The sequence below is a fragment of the Bison bison genome, unplaced genomic scaffold (assembly GCF_000754665.1).
Source record: "Bison bison bison isolate TAMUID 2011002044 unplaced genomic scaffold, Bison_UMD1.0 scf7180017863946, whole genome shotgun sequence".
Lineage (NCBI taxonomy): Eukaryota > Metazoa > Chordata > Mammalia > Artiodactyla > Bovidae > Bison > Bison bison.
The window spans coordinates 789,196-808,528 of record NW_011494518.1 but is presented as its reverse complement, the minus strand read 5'-3'; the positions used below and the strand labels follow the sequence as shown (position 1 = coordinate 808,528).

At 37.9% G+C, this 19,333-nt stretch overlaps 1 protein-coding gene across 2 annotated transcripts in view; it reads left to right on the top strand.

Moving 5' to 3' along the window:
- The first annotated feature begins 571 nt into the window (after positions 1-571).
- Positions 572-19,333, top strand: part of PPP1R1C (protein phosphatase 1, regulatory (inhibitor) subunit 1C) — a 120,298-nt gene continuing 101,536 nt past the window's right edge. Inside the window, exons 1-2 of one of the 2 annotated variants that reach the window (XM_010833845.1) lie at positions 572-652; positions 2,560-2,620. In XM_010833845.1, coding sequence (XP_010832147.1) covers positions 572-652; positions 2,560-2,620 — 142 coding nt within the window. Of the gene's footprint in view, positions 653-2,538; positions 2,621-19,333 lie in introns of both variants that reach the window. The other variant, XM_010833844.1, reaches the window with a different exon arrangement.

Genomic DNA, 19,333 nt, shown 5'->3' with positions numbered 1-19,333 from the left:
AGCTGGATCTGAAATAACTAAGGTGTCTGACTGATAAGGTACTCCAAGAGAAATGAAGTGACTCTATATCCAAACCCTGCCCCCAACTCTAAAAACTTCCTGCTTTATGTTCATCAATAATGAATGGCCCATCCCTGCAATACTCAGAGGGAGCTTACAATGCACTTTTGAGCAGCCGCTTAGTAATGTACAGTGGATAGAGCCTTTCTTTCAAATCCCAGGGCAGCAGGTCCTTCAAGGCTAGCATTGCATTTTCAATTAGCTGCTGAGTGAATGCTTGGCATGTGTATATTAGTGAAGAGCCACACAATTAGCTTGTTCCTTTCTGTATTGTGCTGAGAGGATCTAAGGGATTGGTGGGGAACAGGCAAGCTATGCATCACTGTGGATGTTGAAGAAGAGAGTTATTCAGACCTTGGCATCTTCACTTGCTCGCTCTGGAATTACAGCTATTTATTACAAAGCACTCTGTGTGGCTGGGTGGAGTGCGCCTGAGGAAACACATCCCAGACACCACCTGGGGTTCATCTTCCTGAGTCCTTCACATCTCTGACTAATTCTCATCATTATTATGGAGCCAAACAGTCCCAAAAAGATACAGTTTGCTGTGCCTTTATTCCAGAGTCAGATTGCACCTGAAGCAGCTGAGCAGGTAAGTGGAACTGGGTGGGGATCAGTTCCTATACATAAGTAATACAGACATTCATTCTTGTTATTAATTAAAAGCTTCTCTACCTCTTGAATTTGCCTAACTTTGTGACTTTCCAGAATATGTGAATGAGAAATAAGTTTGCTTTCATATGCACTTGTATTTGAGTTTCACTGAAGGAACTATTGGCTAAATGCAGTATTTCATGTGATACAAAATTAGCACCCCTTAAGGAAAAATGATCACATTACCAATATAGATTTGGATCCAAAAATCTGTTTGCTTTTGCTTATTGAAATAACAGCTTCAATATTTAGAGAAACTTATACTATTTTTCAGAATTAGAAGGCTTTTATTTTTTTATTTATACAAATCAAAATATTCACCTAACAATGAAAGCATTAAATCTCAGTAATTTCAGATCATGGGCTTAATATTTTTTGTTTTCATTGTGTATCAAAAGCAGCAACTATAAATATATGTAATACAGGATCATAGGTATGTGTATAATTTTAAAAACATTTTATTCAGATATTAAAAATAGTATTTTAACACAACCTGGATATTTTTCCAAGTTAAATATATCTATATATTTTTATTTCTATCTCTTTCTGTCTTCATGGGAGGCTGGTGTACTGTATCACCTTTCATATTCAGATTTACTTAGACTCTTGATTCAATGCAACTAGTAAAAAGATCATTTGTAATAAAATTTTTGCCTATATAATTATTAATTTCTTAAAACTTGACTTATTCCTGAATCCTTTTACAAATATTATATACAAAGTCTTGAAAATAATTATTGAATCTGAGACTTTTATCTTCCTAGGATGTTTTGATAATCTGAAGTAGATTCACCCAAACTCAAGCCAGATAGATGCAACCTTGAATCTGTATCTATGTTAAATGGAGCATTGGTTCTATCCTGGACAAGATATTGTTAGTAAAATTTATCCACTATTCTACTAATTTGGGAATTTACTTACATATTTAAATAATCAAGGATACATTAGAAATTCTAATAATATGTTCCTGTAACTCTTAAAATAAGGGGAAAAAACCACCACAAACCAAATCTATTAGTTTTAAATGAATTATATACTTCTGTAAGAGCCATGTTCATTCTTTGTTAATTTGTTCTAAACAATAATCTAGAAAATAAGAAAAGTTTAAAATATGAATTGAAGTTAAGTATGTATGCTGTTAAATTTAACCAGCTGGAAATTTGAGTTTTCTAAGCTGCTCTTGGGAGATGGCAATGGCAACCCACTTCAGTACTCTTGCCTGGAAAATCCCATGGACAGAGGTGCCTGGTAGTCTGCAGTCCATGGGGTCGCTAAGGGTCGGACATGACTGAGCGACTTCACTTTTACTTTTCACTTTCATGCGTTGGAGAGGGAAATGGCAACCCACTCCAGTGTTCTTGCCTGGAAAATCCCAGGGACGGGGGAGCCTGGTGGGTGCCGTCTGTGGGGTCGCACAGAGTTGGACACAACTGCAGCGACTTAGCAGCAGCAAGCTGCCCTTACCCTGTTTAGAAATAAGGGTAATGGATCTTGAAAGCACCATCAATGTACGAGGCTCCAAGAGAGCCACTGAAATTAGCAAGTCATCCCTGTACCTTCACTGCACTTCAGCCTTAATATTTGGTGGCATCATTTGATTACATACAACTATTTCTGTTCTGTGAAAATGTAGTTTTTGATTAAAGAAGGTGATACTAGCATCTGCCAGTTCTACTGTCTAACTTTTTTTTATTGAAAATAAAATTAGTGAGCAACCTACTGTGTGCCTCCCAGAAATTTACTCTCTATATTGGGGAAAGATGAGGATGGGATAGGCTTGCAAGGTATAGAGCAGCCTGGAGCAGCAACTGACTCTGACCTTAGCTGGTTCTTTATTGTTCCCAGATCAGGAAAAGAAGACCTACACCAGCATCACTTGTGATTCTCAATGAACATAACCCTCCAGGTAAAGACGCATAATATCTTATGTACCAAAGCAATAGAATTGTTTGAAGAACATCAAAGAGCATGCCATTGTCAAAAGATTTCAATTCTGTTTTTCAGTTAGAAATAATCTAACAAGCTAATATAAACAAAATCAGAAATAGATACTATGAAAACTGTCTCATCTAACTGCTTTTCCTCTAGAATAACTTATTGGTGGTGATATACTATGAAATGTTTTGTTAGCATTCACAGTCATGTGTTCAGGTGTTTGTATAGAACCTGGTTCAGTGCTTATTAATGAGCCTCGTGGAAAGTTGCTTAATTAGGTTTCATAGCTCAAATTACAACCCTGGAGATGCTTATATCTTTATGGAGTAGGTTTTTTAATTTATCAAAGGTTATCACAGGGTGGGCAATGAGCCACAATTGGATACAGCTTTGATGCTGATGTCATCTCTGAATAATGCAACTGACAAGTAACCAGATCAATTTTCAGCACTGCCCATTTGAGAGCCATTCTGAAGAGTTGCATCCATTTGTTGAGGTTTTATTCTCCATTTCCCATAAAAAGTAAAGCTGCATTATTATTCCTGATGAAGGACTATGATCTGCAATACACAAACAAGTACTTATTGAATGGGGGTGATTTTAATCTCACATTTAAGTGCTGTTTCTAGAAACAAAAGACAGCAATCCTCACAGCATTAATTTGTAACCAAGCAGGACTTGTTGTTGGATATTTTGCAAGTATAAACAATAAGGGTAGATTAAATGAGTTTGCATGAATTGTAGTGAATGATTTGTTTTAAATTATTTCACTCAGGTGAAAGTCTTTGATTTTTTTCAGATCCCTTTCTAATTAGAGAAACATATTTAAGATAAGAAAGTAAAATTTTAATAGAATATTAGCCATGGAGCTCAAATACAGAAAGCTGTTCATTTAATGGGAAAGAAATTAGCAAATTTATTCCTGCTGAAAACAAAGAATTGTAATTTGATCCTGTATCTTTGAAGTGCTAAGCATTTTAAAATCATTTTTCAGCATGTTATCTCAGTAAATATTAACTTATATTTGGTTGAATAAAAGGTGCAAATGTTATGTACTTATAGTTTACGGATAAATGAATAGGTAATTATAGAGCAATTTTCTGTCACTGCCTTTGCTCTAGTGGCTGACTTCTCCTAGAACCTCTCTATGCTAACCTTGAAAAGATGGCTGACTTCTCTACAGTGTCCTAGAACCTCTCGATGCTAACCTTGAAAAGACATAACAAGAAGAACAGAATCTTCATAATTTCATCTGTACTAAATGTTTCTTCCCTATCGAACAGTTCTTTGTTTCAAATATTATATGAACACTCTATCAAACAAATGATAACAGCAAAAACAAAAAAAAAAGCTAATTGTTAAATGAGCTTTTAAAAGCAGTTGCTGCTTGTTGTCCTCAAAAGCAATGTGTTCTTTGACAATTAAAAATCAGGTGCTGATTTAAATTCTGGTAAATAAACAAGTCTCTTCAATGTATTGAAATTGCCCAGGACCCATATGAGTATTTTGGAATCACCTATCATTAATGCTGTTTAAAATTCAAATCTCTGAAAATATTTATTGTCAATTAATGAAGCAAAGGAAATTAAATTTTCCATTTTAAAGACATGATTAACAGATCTTTCCAATTCATATGATAAGACTGATATAATCATTATTAAATGAATTAGATATAGCTTACTATAAGGAGTTTGCAGAAATAGTCTGTTATAAAAGAATATTTGAAAGAATGATTTAATTTTAGATTAGAAATACATATGCATTCTGTTTACATTTGATAGAAAGATATTTCAACATGTAAACCAGACTGTTTCCAAGTTCATCTTTGCTTGTGTAAACACATAGATGAGGAGGGCACCTGATTAAAATTCCAGGAGCAACAAAAAGGCACATCAGTCTCTTTCTTACCAATGGCCTAGAATTCTCAGCAGTAGAAGCACCACAGAAACAGTTGTATAACCTGTTAAGGATGTATCCCCCTCCAGCATAGATTAGTTAATTTAATTCAAAGTAATGGGACACAAGACAAAAAATATTAAATTGAAAGCATCATACTTAAAAAATTTAAAAGTGAAGGGTGTGTCTTTATGGTGGAGAGGGTTGGAATGACTCTAAACAGCCAATGGTAACAGAAAGATACTAGAAGCCAGAGATGTGGGGGTAGAGGCACACCATAGACAAATTTCATCTTTTCAAATGTTTTCTAGGGTAATGTTTAAATCTAGAAATTGTGTATTTAAAAAGGTGAGGAGGGAGTTCCATGGTGACCTAGTGGTTAGGATTCTGGGCTTCACTGCTATGAGTTCAAATCCCTGGGGAACTAAGAATCCCACAAGTCACAGAAGCATAGCCAAATAAATAAATAAAATTTTAAACGGTGATTAAATGAATTTCTATTGATAAGAGTAAATGAAGAGTTATTTTAGAATAAATAATTTTTTTATAAAAAACTATATTAATTCCTAAAATTATTTGGTATTGAAAATTAGAGAGGTTCTAGGAGAAGTCAGCCACTAGAGCAAAAGCAGTGACAGAAAATTGCTCTAAAATTACCTATTCATTTATCTGTAAACTATAGGTACATATCATTTGCACCTTTTATTCAACCAAATATAAGTTAATATTTACTGAGATAACATGCTGAAAAATGATTTTAAAATGCTTAGCACTTCAAAGATACAGGATCAAATTACAATTCTTTGTTTTCAGCAGGAATAAATTTGCTAATTTCTTTCCCATTAAATGAACAGCTTTCTGTATTTGAGCTCCATGGCTAATATTCTATTAAAATTTTACTTTCTTATCTTAAATATGTTTCTCTAATTAGAAAGGGATCTGAAAAAAATCAAAGACTTTCACCTGAGTGAAATAATTTAAAACAAATCATTCACTACAATTCATGAAAACTCATTTAATCTACCCTTATTGTTTGTACTTGCAAAATATCCAACAACAAGTCCTGCTTGGTTACAAATTAATGCTGTGAGGATTGCTGGAAGAGAAAATCAGTCTCCCCCAAATTTGGCTGTGGTAGAGGGAGTTCAATAAACATCCCCCGTTTTACATTACATGTCTAGTTTCACCTATTAGATCTACAACAAACTTCTAAATGATGCCAAAACTACTGGATGCTTCCACACTTTTTGCTCCACATATTCTTAGAAATGAGGAGTAAATACAAAAGTGTTTTCTCGTATGCATCATGTTCCTAAAAATTACTTAGCATAAGACACATGAATTCAATAGCTTAGTATCTCCTTTCAACCTTGAGAGTACGTCTATTCGTAAAGACAACTGGGATTTCCAATTGACTGGGCTGTTTGTCTCCACACACTGAAAAAAGAAGCCATAGTTCATTGTGGACGTAGCGTGTGACTTTCTAAATGAAGCTTTCATTTCAGGAATCTGACAGTAAGTTAACTAATAAGATTTTCAAGGCTCTCAATTTAAAATCCTGAGACACAGGAGAATATTGCCGGACTTATTAGACTGAGTTGTTCAAACAGAGAGGCTCCAGGAATTTTTGATGATGGGAGGTTTTGCAGGTCATCAAGTTAGAGTGAAGGTTTATTTGTAGTGTTAGGGCATTCATATGCTCATAATCTCTCTTCATGGAGACCCTCTGTTTTACAAAATGAATGATTTATAGTCCAAAGGCAATAGGCACTTTGAGTGCAAGTTCCAGAAATCACACTGAGGACTTTCCTGGGAATATTAAGGATGAAGAAGACATCTCAGCCCCAGACCTGAAGGGTCTTGTCATTCCCAGGGACCTCCAATCAAATGTATTCAAGTAAAAGCTGTGCTGGATCCAGAGTCCACACAGTTTTGTTTCATTCTTTTTTCTCATCTTCTTTGAGAATAAGGTTGTAATACCTTCTGATCCACAATTATTGTTCATTTTCCAGCATTTATTTTGTCTTATGAATATTAATGACAGTACAGAAGAAAGAAAGGTCCAATGTTTGTAGACTATTCAAGGTTTAACTGGTATTAATTTCTAATGACTGTCAGAAAAGCTTATTTTTTTTTCTCCTCAGCAGTTATTTTTACGAGTTATTGAATGTCAAACCATGCTCAATGATTTAAACATAAGTGATGCATGTGGCTTTCAGAGGATCATATACTGTACAATTGATTGATTTATTTTCCCATAACTGTTCAGTCTGTGCAGCCTAATGGCCCAATCAATAGGAATAATTGTGAGCCAAAGATGAGGTTCCAGTCCTTGCTGCTGCTGCTAAGTCGCTTCAGTTGTGTCCGACTCTGTGCAACCCCATAGACGGCAGCCCAACAGGCCACGCTGTCCCTGGAGTGGGTTGCCATTTCCTCCTCCAATGCATGAAAGTGAAAAGTGAAAGTGAAGTCGCTCAGTCGTGTCCGACTCTTAGCGACCCCATGGACTGCAGCCTACCAGGCTCCTCCGTCCATGGGATTTTCCAGGCAAGAGTACTGGAGTGGGTTGCCGTTGCCTTCTCCGTCGAGTCCTTAGTCATGTCAAAGTCTACTATACTTTGTATTCAAAGGACTGGTATAATCTTTAAACTAAATGAAAGCAAAATGAAAGGGGCAAGTTATAAAACTATGAAGTAGTGCTGTTTTATATCAGCAGGATTACTACTTTTGCCCACTTTGAATAATAGTATGGGCTTCCCTGGTAGCTCACATGGTAAAGAATCCACCTGCAATGCAAGAGACACAGGTTTGATCCCTGGGTTGGGAAGATCTCCTGGAGAAGGGAATGGCTACCCCAATATTCTTGCCTAGAGAATTCTCTGGACAAAGGAGGCTGGCAGGCTACAATCCATGGGGTCACAAAGAGTTGGAGACACCTGAGTGAGTAACACTTCCACTTTCATATACTGCTGACCTTTTATGTTGATTTTGATTAGAAATACCTTAGTGAAATATGACAGAATGATGAAAAGTTCAATACACTTTCTTTTTCTTGGCCTCTGTTTTCCTACCCATGGATAATACAGAAAGTAAAATAACCCTAAGGTACTTTTGCACAATGCAGAAAGGCAGTATTCGTAGTGGGTAAAGCAATGCCTTTGGAGTAAGACTTGGGTTTGAATTCCAGCTTTGCCAGTTCTTGGTAGTGAGACATTAGGTGTGCAGCTGACCTCTGTGGGCTCAGTTTCCTCCTTTTAAAAATAGGACATTGAGGTGTAAGAAAATGCAGAGCACAGTGTCTGCAACCAAATAGATAATGAAGACATGCGATCCCCCTGCATCATCATATCCACACTGAGAAAAGCTAAGTTCTCCTAAAACCTTCATTTCTTATCAGAACATGGCCCAGCTCTTTTCCAGTCCTGACTGCATTAGGGAGTATCAGTGTTCCCATGAGGCAGTGATTCTTGATAAGAGAAAAAATGTACCATTAACTCCTAATTCCTCATCAGGATAAGATACACAATTGTGAAATTGTTACGGGTCTTATACTATGATATTTATTCAACTGACCATGTCTGGTTTACAAATATAATTTACATGAAATAGGAGTCCTTGGGAATTAAAAAAAAAACAAGAACACTACTGATGTCTATAAAGTTATGGAAATATATACTGCAAGCAAAAGATCTTTGTGAAAGGTTGTATCCAATCAAAAATGCAATTCATGGCAATTTCCTGGTGGTCCAGTGGTTAAGATTCCACACTTACTACCAAGGGTCCAGGTTTAATCTCTGGTCTGGGAGCTGAGATCCTGAAAACCACTTGGCACCACCAAAAAAAAAAAGTGCAATTCATATTTCTAATAGTGTGCGGGAAGAAAGAAGATTAAATATGGAGTATAAAAAAAGTTTAGCAATATTAAACTCTCATTTGATTGCTCACATTTGCTTCTACTCCACTTGCTCTCGTCTCCTTCCAAACACTGTCCTTGTGGTGTATTCCGCCCAAGATTTCTTTCTTTGGTTCCTTCTTTCGGTTCCTTTGCCAAGTCTTAAGACTTAGTCTAGACTGACTCATTTGTGCAAATCAGTCTCCATATTTTCCAAATACTCTTAATTAAATTGCAGCCCGAGACTCATTTAAATCTCAAAACTTTCCCATCTAATCTGAGTCACTGCTTGGCTTTGTCATTCTAATACACTCCTCTCACCTGCAACTCTTAAAGCTATTTATTGATTTATACATTCGATTCAATTAACTATTCACTGAGTCCTTATTCTAAATCCTTAAGGAACATGTGGACTAGGTAACAGAGAATAATACACCTGGGTGAACCAGGATACAACTGTAATAACAAATTCCAACTGCCCAGACCACAGTACAATTAATTCTGACCAAGACACAGAGGCATTTATCATGCTCAGTTTTCTAGGAAACAACTGTAGATTTTTTTTGATCTTTTGGCTTTAAGCTTTTAAGAACTGGCATTAGAGTAAAAGTCTACTATTTATTCCAAACTAGTAGATATAGCTACTAAAATTAGTAGTGTATCCAGTAGATATTAAATGCTCATGGGCTATTAAATTTAAATGGATAAAAAACAGATTTTCAAATCCAATGGCAACCTATCAAACTTTTGGGGCACCTATTCTGGCTAAGGCACAATGTTAACTGCTTTAGGGGATAAAATAGTAAGTCACCATCCCTTACCTCATCAGAAACCTACTTGAGGCATAATCTGACACATGTATATTGGTGGTAAGATCAACAGTATGTGGCAAAATTTAAGATAGATTTCAATTCAGTACAGAAATGTTTACCATAGGATGTTTGGGGGAATTAGGTTATAGTGTTGTAAAATACAGTACAAATATTAGATGCTTGATAAATGGCAACTATTATTTTGGAGAGGCAAGCATGTGCTACTTAAAAGTAGAGATGCTGGGATCACTCGGGCCTGGATCTGGCTCTCAGTTGGCTACTTACTGCCTGCATTATGCCAAGAAAGTGGCTCGCCCTTTTAAAACTTGTTTTTTTTCCAACACTACCAAATTTCATTAAATATAAAATATATTCATTAGAAATAAGGCTAATCTACATCCACTGAATAAACAGATGTTCATTTTTGTTTCTACACAATAGTACACATGAAGGACATTGTAATCAGGCATTCCTGGAGCTTAAGGGGACATTTGGTATCAAATTTTAAATAGGAAAAGTTTCTAACAGCTTTCTAATTGCTCTATTTCATAGTCACATTCAAGGAGAACAGTAAATTATCAAACCTCTAACAACAACTGCCGAGGTCCAGCCCTGGCTGATCCAGGGAGTTTGAAGCGGGGATGGCGTCGGTGAGGATCAGGATACAATAGCTTCAATTAGATATTAATTAGAGATGTAAAGAGTAATAGAATGAGGATAGCTCAGTAGGAAAATTCAGTGGAGAAAAGAGGCTGAGCAGCTTGGTTTATGCGGGAGACCAATAAAACTTCAAGACAAGAAGCTTGCACCACTTACGTAGTCCGCAGGCGTCCTTCCGTTCTCCCGAAGGAGAGGAGACACTGAGGCCTCCCCGGTTGGATCTTAGAAGCCCAGGCAAAATTAGTAAACTTGGTGGGTTCCTCGCTCCACATGGAGACTCAGCCAGAGTTTGAGAGAGAGAGCGACATGGGGAGACCAGTATTTCGAGAAACTGATCCCAATTCTTTATTTTCCATGGTCTACTTTTATACACTGAGATGTTATGCAAAAGTCACGCGGGGTCAGCAGTCCTGACTTTTATCAAAGTCAGGTGCTTCATACAAATGTATACAGAGGTCTTAGGGGTGTTACATCATCTTCTGGCCAGGGGGCCTGCTGACAATTTATGACCCTCTCCTTGTGACAGCGGTCAGTCAACCAGGACACTTCTTTCTCCAGGGGTGATTATTCCTAAAAAAGACTCCACCTTCTGAAGGTACCAGATAAAGTTATATACCTATAGGGTGAGGGTGTAGTGGGTTTTAGTTAAGGAAAGAATTTACTTAGCCTAAGGTCCAACGTGATTAATATCAAAGGTTAATACTTATTTCTTCTATATATTCATTAATGTGTGTAAGGGCAGGGGATGTGGAGACTTAGCAACAAACATTGGCTCAACAAATGAAAAACCCTTCACCAAAACAATTTCTAATCATCCCACTATACTATACTAATAGTTTTCTAACTTCTCTAAAGAACCTGTTTTTAGAAGGTTTAAAGCATCTTGTGCCTCTCACAGTTGGGAGGCTGTGAGTAATCACATGTGGCCGGACAAGCCTGTCAGGCAGGCTAGAGGAGTTTGTAGGTTGAAACACTCCTATCACATCCAGGAATTATTATTAACTGGAGCTGTAAGTTAACTCTTTTTCCGAAAGAGGTGGTGGGGGACAGCCCCCCGTAAAGTCAGAGGTGTAGGTGAGAGCACAAAGTAGTAAAGTAGGTAGACTCTGGTTTTGGGGGTAGATGCTCGAGAATTTCCAGGGGGACTCCTGAGGCTCGATCCCGCCTTTGCGTATGTTGAGCCTCCTTCCTCATGACCTTTGCCATGGGTGGAGGTCCTCACGCCGGCTCCCCTCAAACAACAACAAATCTAACTAAGCCATGTAGTTAATGGAGAAAATTATTTCTGTATTTATTTTAGACTTGCTAAGGAGCAAGCTTCAAACTTTGAATATTCTATCATTTCTCTTACCATTTTCTACTCATGACTTTGACCAAGTAGTGGTCTGTTGCTGTTCCAGCAATACAAGACATAATTTGGTAGCAGAATTTACCTGGGGCTTAAGCTGACATACCCACACAGGGTCCAGACAGATGCCTGCCCGGGCTCCATGTAGGATACTGTGGGTACTGTGGTTTACTTGGAGGGCGCAAGCTCCATTCAAGGCTATCAAACTATACAGATAAAACTACAAAGAAAGAAAAAAAGTGCTGTAAGGGATGGAAGCACCTTCCTAAATCAGTTTCCATACTACCTGAAATTTTACCTTTTGAAGTTGTTACTATACACTGTTACTATAGTCCATCTTCTGAGAAAACACCAGGACTCTGACCAGATGTAAGACTACATTGTCTCGGCACTTGAGAAAATAGTCCACCTGGAGATCAAAAAGCTTGAGGTGGAGAGAAAGGAAGGTCCTGGTGCAAACATCCCAGCTGCCAAGATTAGGGACCTCCAAATTCATCTCTTCCCTCCCAGTCTCTTTGTTCATATTGCCTTCTCCATGCTTGGCCCTTCATATCTTCCTTAGTGTTTCAGAGGCCCTTAGAAAGTGTTGGGAGATGTTAAATCTATGAGTCTTTTCTGTATTATGGACAGAAGTTTATCTATGAATTTAATTCAATGACTTTGTATCACTTTTAGTAATTCGATATAGTGACAATTATAGTGCTTATTAAGGCTGTTTATGAAATAAGTTACTAAAACATGCATTATCAAAGAGATATATCTTGACAGTCTGATTAGAATATAATGACAGTTTGACCTTGGCAAGAAAGCTAAGGAAAATGTAATGTGCGAACTAAGAAAAGCTAGGAAATTTGTAACCTTTCTGGGTTTTTGTTGTTTCATTCTCTGGATGGAGCAATTTTCCATCATTTTGGGAAACAATTTTATAATCACACTCTTTACATATAAACAAATATCTACCTGCTCATAAAAACAACTGAATACACAAATGGAAGAGTGAGAAGAATAGTTATTTTGGAATTCAAGTTTTAGAATAATTTGCCTCAATGATTTAACATCACTTTATGCTATTTTCCCCTGTTGAAGAATAAACTATTAGGACACACACACACAAATATTCCCATCCACAAACACACATACATATGCACATATAAGCCAAATACCTAACTATGTGTAAAAACATCACAGGCTATTTACTCATATCGTAAACTCTACCTCCACCATAAGTGATCTGACTTTAAATAGCTAGGAACCAAAGTATCTAGAAAAGCTTTGTGAATTCTGGTTACAAATGGAATAAAGCTAACAGTTATTAAATTTCTAACCCTTTGAAATAAATCAAAAACTAACCACATTATTTGAAAACTCATGAATAAAAAACATTGAAATTACTAGATTACTAGATTCAAATAGTGAGATTTGTTAATTTTTTTTTTAATCAGAAGAGTATCTTTAAAAATAAGTTACATTTATTGAATATTAGTTACTCTGACTATTTTCTCATTTTGGAGGTTTCTTGTGCCCATTTTCATATTTCATGAATACAGGAAGAATTATTATAATTAGATACAGAAGTGTTATAATTAGATACAGAAAGTGAACTCCTCCTCTACCACCTGAAAATCAATGTCTAGCTGAAATGTGTCCCCCCACATTAACATCAACATTTAAACTGTTGAACTCAACATACCTGTTAATGGTATCTTCATTCCTCCAATTGCTGAACCATACAAACTTGGAATCATGTCCAACTCCTCTCTTTCTCCCTTGCCTCTTGAAGAGCAGTGGCTCTTCTGCTGACTCTTCTGTACAGGTTGAATTTAACTCACTTCCAAACTAATATGGTAACTCCCAAATTGCTTTTCCATGGCTTTAACACTGGGAGGTGGTTTTGTGTAGAGTTAAGAGCCCTAATTTCAGAATCAATGAACATATTATGCTGCTGCTGCTGCTGCTGCTAAGTTGCTTCAGTCATATCCAACTCTCTGCGACCCCATAGATGGCAGCCCACCAAGGCTCCTCTGTCCCTGAGATTCTCCAGGCAAGAATACTAGAGTGGGTTGCCATTTCCTTCTCCAATGAATGCATGCATGCTAAGTCACTTCAGTCATGTCTGACTCTGTGCAACCCCATGGACAGAAGCCCCCCACCAGGCTCCTCTGTCTACAGGATTCTCTAGGCAAGAATACTGGAGAGGGTTGCCATTGCCTTCTCCAGAACATATTATGACTTAGAATCAAATCATGGAATGACTGAATATCTGTGTCTTAGATTCCAACTCTATGAAGCACATCATGGCAACTCCAACACTGGTTGTGTTGCTGGAATTAAGCAAGATGATGCATGATAGCACAATTGACGGGAGATTTATTCTTTCCCCATTCTGGTTTGTGTGAAAGGGTTTTGGCAGACTTAAATACATAATGGGTCACTTTTCAAAAGGAACTCATTATGAACTCTAATATGTATACTATAATTTACCTGTCCTAGCTTTTTATTAGCCATGGCTAACGCACGGGGTGCTTGGTGGGCTGCTGTCTATGGGGTCGCACAGAGTTGGACACAACTGAAGCGACTTAGCAGCAGCAGCAGCAGCAACAATAATAATAATAAGGCATGTGAAGTTGTCTTAAGATTAGCTCATTATGTTTCATCATAATCTGCACATTATTACTATTTCTTGCTTTAAATAAGTCAATCGTTTCCACTGTAGTCTATGGAGTCTTTATTACACAAATTGTTGATAATTGTACTAAAGTTGAGATTTAAAGAAATGAACAGAAGAAAGGGAAATAATTGTGTTAGATTATGGCTAGCATTGCTGCTTTATAATTTCTGTTTCTTTCTTTGCTTTTGGTGGAGGGCTTCAAGGCTGAACAGACCCTTTGTTCATTTGCCATGGGTACCTTCCTGTTGAAAATAACTTCTCCTGATGGGCAGGATTTCAGATCAAGCAGGACAGACTCAGACTAGATTTGCTTTTCAAAAAGCACTCTAAGGACTATCTACTCTGCCTTCATGGATCCTAAACACAGCCCACCTGCCTCCAAGGATTAAAACGTTTTCAAGAAATAATGCCAGAGACCAACTCTCCATCACATTTCAGTGAAGTAAAATGTCACAAATGATTGAGGTAAAATGTCTCATCTCAAATTCTACTACAGGTCACTTTACTTTGTGAACAGCCCAGAATTCCTGGTTTACTTAGTCAATGATGGGCATCTTTTTTGCTAAAGGTCTTGGAGACAGCACAAGATAGTTTCATACAATTCTATGGTCCACTGACGGATAAGGCAATGGCACCCCACTCCAGTGCTCTTGCCTGGAAAATCCCATGGTTGGAAGAGCTTGGTAGGCTGCCATCTATGGGGTCGCACAGAATCAGACACAACTGAAGAGACTCAGCAGCAGCAGCAGCAGCATGGTCCACTGACATCATTGGAATCAAAGCAAACACCAGCTGTACTATTTATATGGACAGTTACGGTATAAGGGACATACATAAAATACATTTTGAAGTACATTTAGGACCTAAAAGACAATATTACCTCTAAGCTACAAATAAAATATTTTTTAAAAACCATATAGGCTCAGAGGCAAATTTAAAGAAGTTGATAATAACATATCTTACTTTCGGTTGTTTTATGATTTGCAAACTTATTTCATCTGTAATATATATATCCTTAACAACTTATGAGATGAGTATTATCACCTCCATTTTAGAAAGAGGGTGATGGGGAGCTGCTCAGGGTCAAAGGAGCTAGTACATTATTGGGTCTGAAATTTAAACACCGGTTGTCTATCCAAGGTCAGGATGCTTTCCACTACATTAATAACATTTTTCTACTAATAAGCAACATCATACCCTTACTAGTTTATTTCTGTCTTCCTCAAGGAAGTAATTATAAGCAAGTTCTTCACTGTAGCTTGGCCAAGTGAGATTCTGTTTGATATGACACCAGAATTTACTTCTTTCCATTTCAATGCATGTGAGTTTGTTCTGGAGTGATAATTCTATACCTTTTTGCTCTTTTCTTGGATAATTTACTAGATAAGAGGAATTTAGAGTTTTTAACACTAGATCTTCTATTATATTAACAAAAAATCAGATAACCAAACAGAAATATAAATCTTTCCCATTATTCCATTCTTAGAGTTAGACCTTGTCATTTATGCATCTGTTTGTTTGCACACCTATTTATCTGCACTTAGCAAGCACGCATGCATTAGTAACATAACTGTTTCAAAACATTAGTTGGAGGGCCAACAGTTTACATTTGGATCCTAGTTGACCAAGAATACTTCCCTGGTGGCTCAGATGGTAAAGAATCTTCCTGCTATGTAGGAGACCTGGGTTTGATCACTGGGTTGGGAAAATTCCCTGGAGAAGGGAATGGCTACCCACTCCAGTAGTCTTGCCTGGAGAATTCTATGGACAGAGGAATCTAGCAAGCTACAGTCCATGGGGTCGCAAAGAGTCAGATGCAACTTAGTCATGAAACAATAACAGATTATTATGTAATAAGATTCCTTGTTCTTAAAAAGCAGAGGCATCACTCTGCCAACAAAGGTCTGTATAGTCAAAGCTATGATTTTTCCAGTAGTCACGTACTGATGTGAGAGTTGGACCATAAAGAAGGCTAAGTGCTGAAGAAAAATGCTTTTAAACTGTGGTCCTGGAGAAGATTCTCTAGAGTCCCTAGGACAGGAAGGAGATCAAATCAGTCAATCCTAAAGGAAATCAACTCTGGATATTCATTGGAAGGACTGATACTAAAGCTGAAGCTCCAATACTTTGGTCACCTGATGCGAAGAGCTGACTCATTAGGGAAGATCTTGATGCAGGGAAAGACTGAGAGCAAGAGAAGAAGGGGCGACAGAGGATGAGATGGTCGGACGGTATCACTGACAATGGACGTGCGTTTGAGCAAACTCCAGGAGACAGTGAAGGACAGAGAAGCCTGGCATGCTGCAGTCTATGGGGCTGCAAAGAGTCAGACGTGACTGAGTGACTGAACAACAGCAACAAGATTCTTAGTTCGTAAAGTAGAACGCTTAGACTTTATTTTTTTTAATAGTTTTGGATCAATGTTTTGATGAAGGAAAAAAGTTACTAAGCACCAAAAGAAGCACCAAAATGATCTTTCAAAGAACTAAAATATATTAGCTTTTTAAATAGTTTATTAATGTGCCTCATGATCTAGACTGATGTAATGCTTTAAACGCTCCTATCCAAATTACAAATAGAGACAAATTCGTATTAATTGCCACCAAACATTTGGTAGTCAGGAGCACGTATGAAAATAATCTGTTATAAGCTCACTCCAAATACCTGTACATTGTAATTCTCACCTTCTTTTTCTATAACTTGTAGAAATATTCTTTGCAGAGCCATGATATTAAAAAAAAAAATCATCAATCATCTTATCAGACAGGATTGACCTGTTATTTTCACACAGCCAAGCAAAGAGGAACTAAAAAGCCTCTTGATGAAAGTGAAAGAGGAGAGTGAAAAAGTCGGCTTAAAGCTCAACATTCAGAAAACTAAGATCATGGCATCTGATCCCATCACTTCATGGGAAATAGATGGAGAAACAGCGGAAACAGTGTCAGACTTTATTTTTTTGGGCTCCAAAATCACTGCAGATGGTGATTGCAGCCAGGAAGTTAAAAGACGCTTAGGGCATCTGGAAGTTCCCTGGTGGCTCAGATGGTGAAGCATCTGTCTACAATGGGAGACCTGGGTTCAATCCCTGGATTGGGAAGATTCCCTAGAGAAGGAAATGGCAACCCATTCCAGTACTCTTGCCTAGAAAATCCCATAAATGGAGGAGCCTGGTGCAGGCTACTGTCCATGGGGTTGCAGAGAGTTGGACACAAATGAGCGACTTCACTTCACTTCATTTTAGATAGCATATTAAAAAGCAGAGACATTACTTTGCCAACAACGGTCCATCTAGTCAAGGCTATGGTTTTTCCACTGGTCATGTATGGATGTGAGAGTTGGATTGTGAAGAAAGCTGAGCGCCGAAAATTGATGCTTTTGAACTGTGGTGCTGGAGAAGACTCTTGAGAGTCCCTTGGACTGCAAGCAGATCCAACCAGTCCATCCTAAAGGAGACCAATCCTGGGTGTTCATTGGAAGGACTGATGCTGAGGCTGAAACTCCAATACCTTGGCCACCTCATGCGAAGAGTTGACTCATTGGAAAAGACCTTGACGCTGGGAGGGATTGGGGGCAAGAGGAGAAGGGGACAACAGAGGATGAGATGGCTGGATGGCATCACCGACTCGATGCACATGAGATTGGGTGAACTCCGGGAGTTGGTGATGGACAGGGAGGCCTGGCATGCTGTGATTCATGGGGTCCCAAAGTTGAACAAGACTGAGCGACTTAACTGAACTGAACTGAAGCAAAGGGTAAGGAGCCTCCTTTGGAGAGGAGAGTGGTGGTTAATAACATTGTGACAACTATCAACACATCAGAATTGTAAGGAAGTATATAAATTGTTAATATTTAAACTACTGTTTTAAAGACCTCTGTAGTTTGTGCTTGTATTTTAGATCTACACCACATATTCTTGCCTCATCTTTTCCAAATAGCACTTTTGTATTTTACTTCATTTGCTCCTCTCTGCTTCTTAGCCTGACATCTAAGATTCTTGACAATACGTGTTGAACCAAACACCCCAACTCCACTTTATTCCCAGGCCTGAACCTGTTTCTCTGACAAGACTGGCTACTTGTCTTCTAACGATTTCCACATTAAATCTTTAAACAGAAATTTTTTCTGACTTAGAATGTCCTCACCAGTACTTTATTTTACTAAATACTTGTATTTTTAAAGATGCTCAGATTTTCTCATTTTATTCATTTCTGGACATGGACATTTACCAAAAATATATCTTCTCATAGCTTAGAGCAGAAAAATATTAATACTAAGTTGGGCTCAGATGGTAAAGAATCTGCCTGCAATGCAGGAGATCCGGGTTCAATCCCTGGGTCAGGAAGAGCCCCCGGAGAAGGGAAAGGCTACCCACTCTAGCATTCTTGCCTGAAGAATCCCATGGACAGGGGAGCCTCGTGGGCTACAGTCCATAGAGTTGGAGAGTCAGCCACGACTGAGCGGCTAACACTCATTCACTCACTCATGCTCCATACTAGAGTACAGTTTGGTAGTGGTTTAAATTCACAAGTTTCCTGTATCCTACTACAGCTGAACATTGATTCAGTCTGTGACATCTCCAACTTAATAAAGTCAAGAGTCATTCTCTATGGTTTTTGTTGAATTGCCACTTTTTTTTTTTTTCCTGAAACTAAACCTTACCATTTGGACTGGATAAAAGAGTAATTAATCATTGAAAAAAGGAATACTCAACACCCACCTTAACTTCCACTGAAACTATCCTCATCCATTAATTTTGTTTGAAAGGATTATTTTTGATAAGCAAAGGAAACATGCAGTAAACCTGGTAAAGGCCATGGTACTGGTTCTATTTTGGTCTCAAATCTATGCAGGATTACTTTCTGTAAGAATCGAAAATTGATGATTAGTCAGATTCCACTTGACAATTTCCAGTGATAAGTTAGGCTCTTTTTGAAGCATCATGCTTATGACTAGATAGCTCTGTTAGAAAGTTATGCCTTACATCTAGTTGGAGTATCCTTCAATCTTTTAGCTACTGATCTTGCTGTGCTCTTCTAAAGGATTTCAGAAAAAGTATAGTACTTCTTCTAACTGAGAACCCTTCATATTTTTGGGGACAGACTTCTTGTTTACTCTCAGTTCTCTCTTGAATAAAATTTTCAGTTACATTCAGTTCAGTTCAGTCGCTCAGTTGTGTCTGGCTCTGACTCTTTGCGACCCCATGAACTGCAGCACGCCAGGCCCCCCTGTCCATCACCAACTCCCGGAGTCCACCCAAACCCATGTCCATTGAGTCGGTGATGCCATCCAGCCATCTCATCCTCTGTCATCCCCTTCTCCTCCTGCCTTCAATCTTTCCAAGCATCAGGGTCTTTTTCAATGAGTCAGCTCTTCACATCAGATGGCCAAAGTATTAGAGTTTCAGCTTC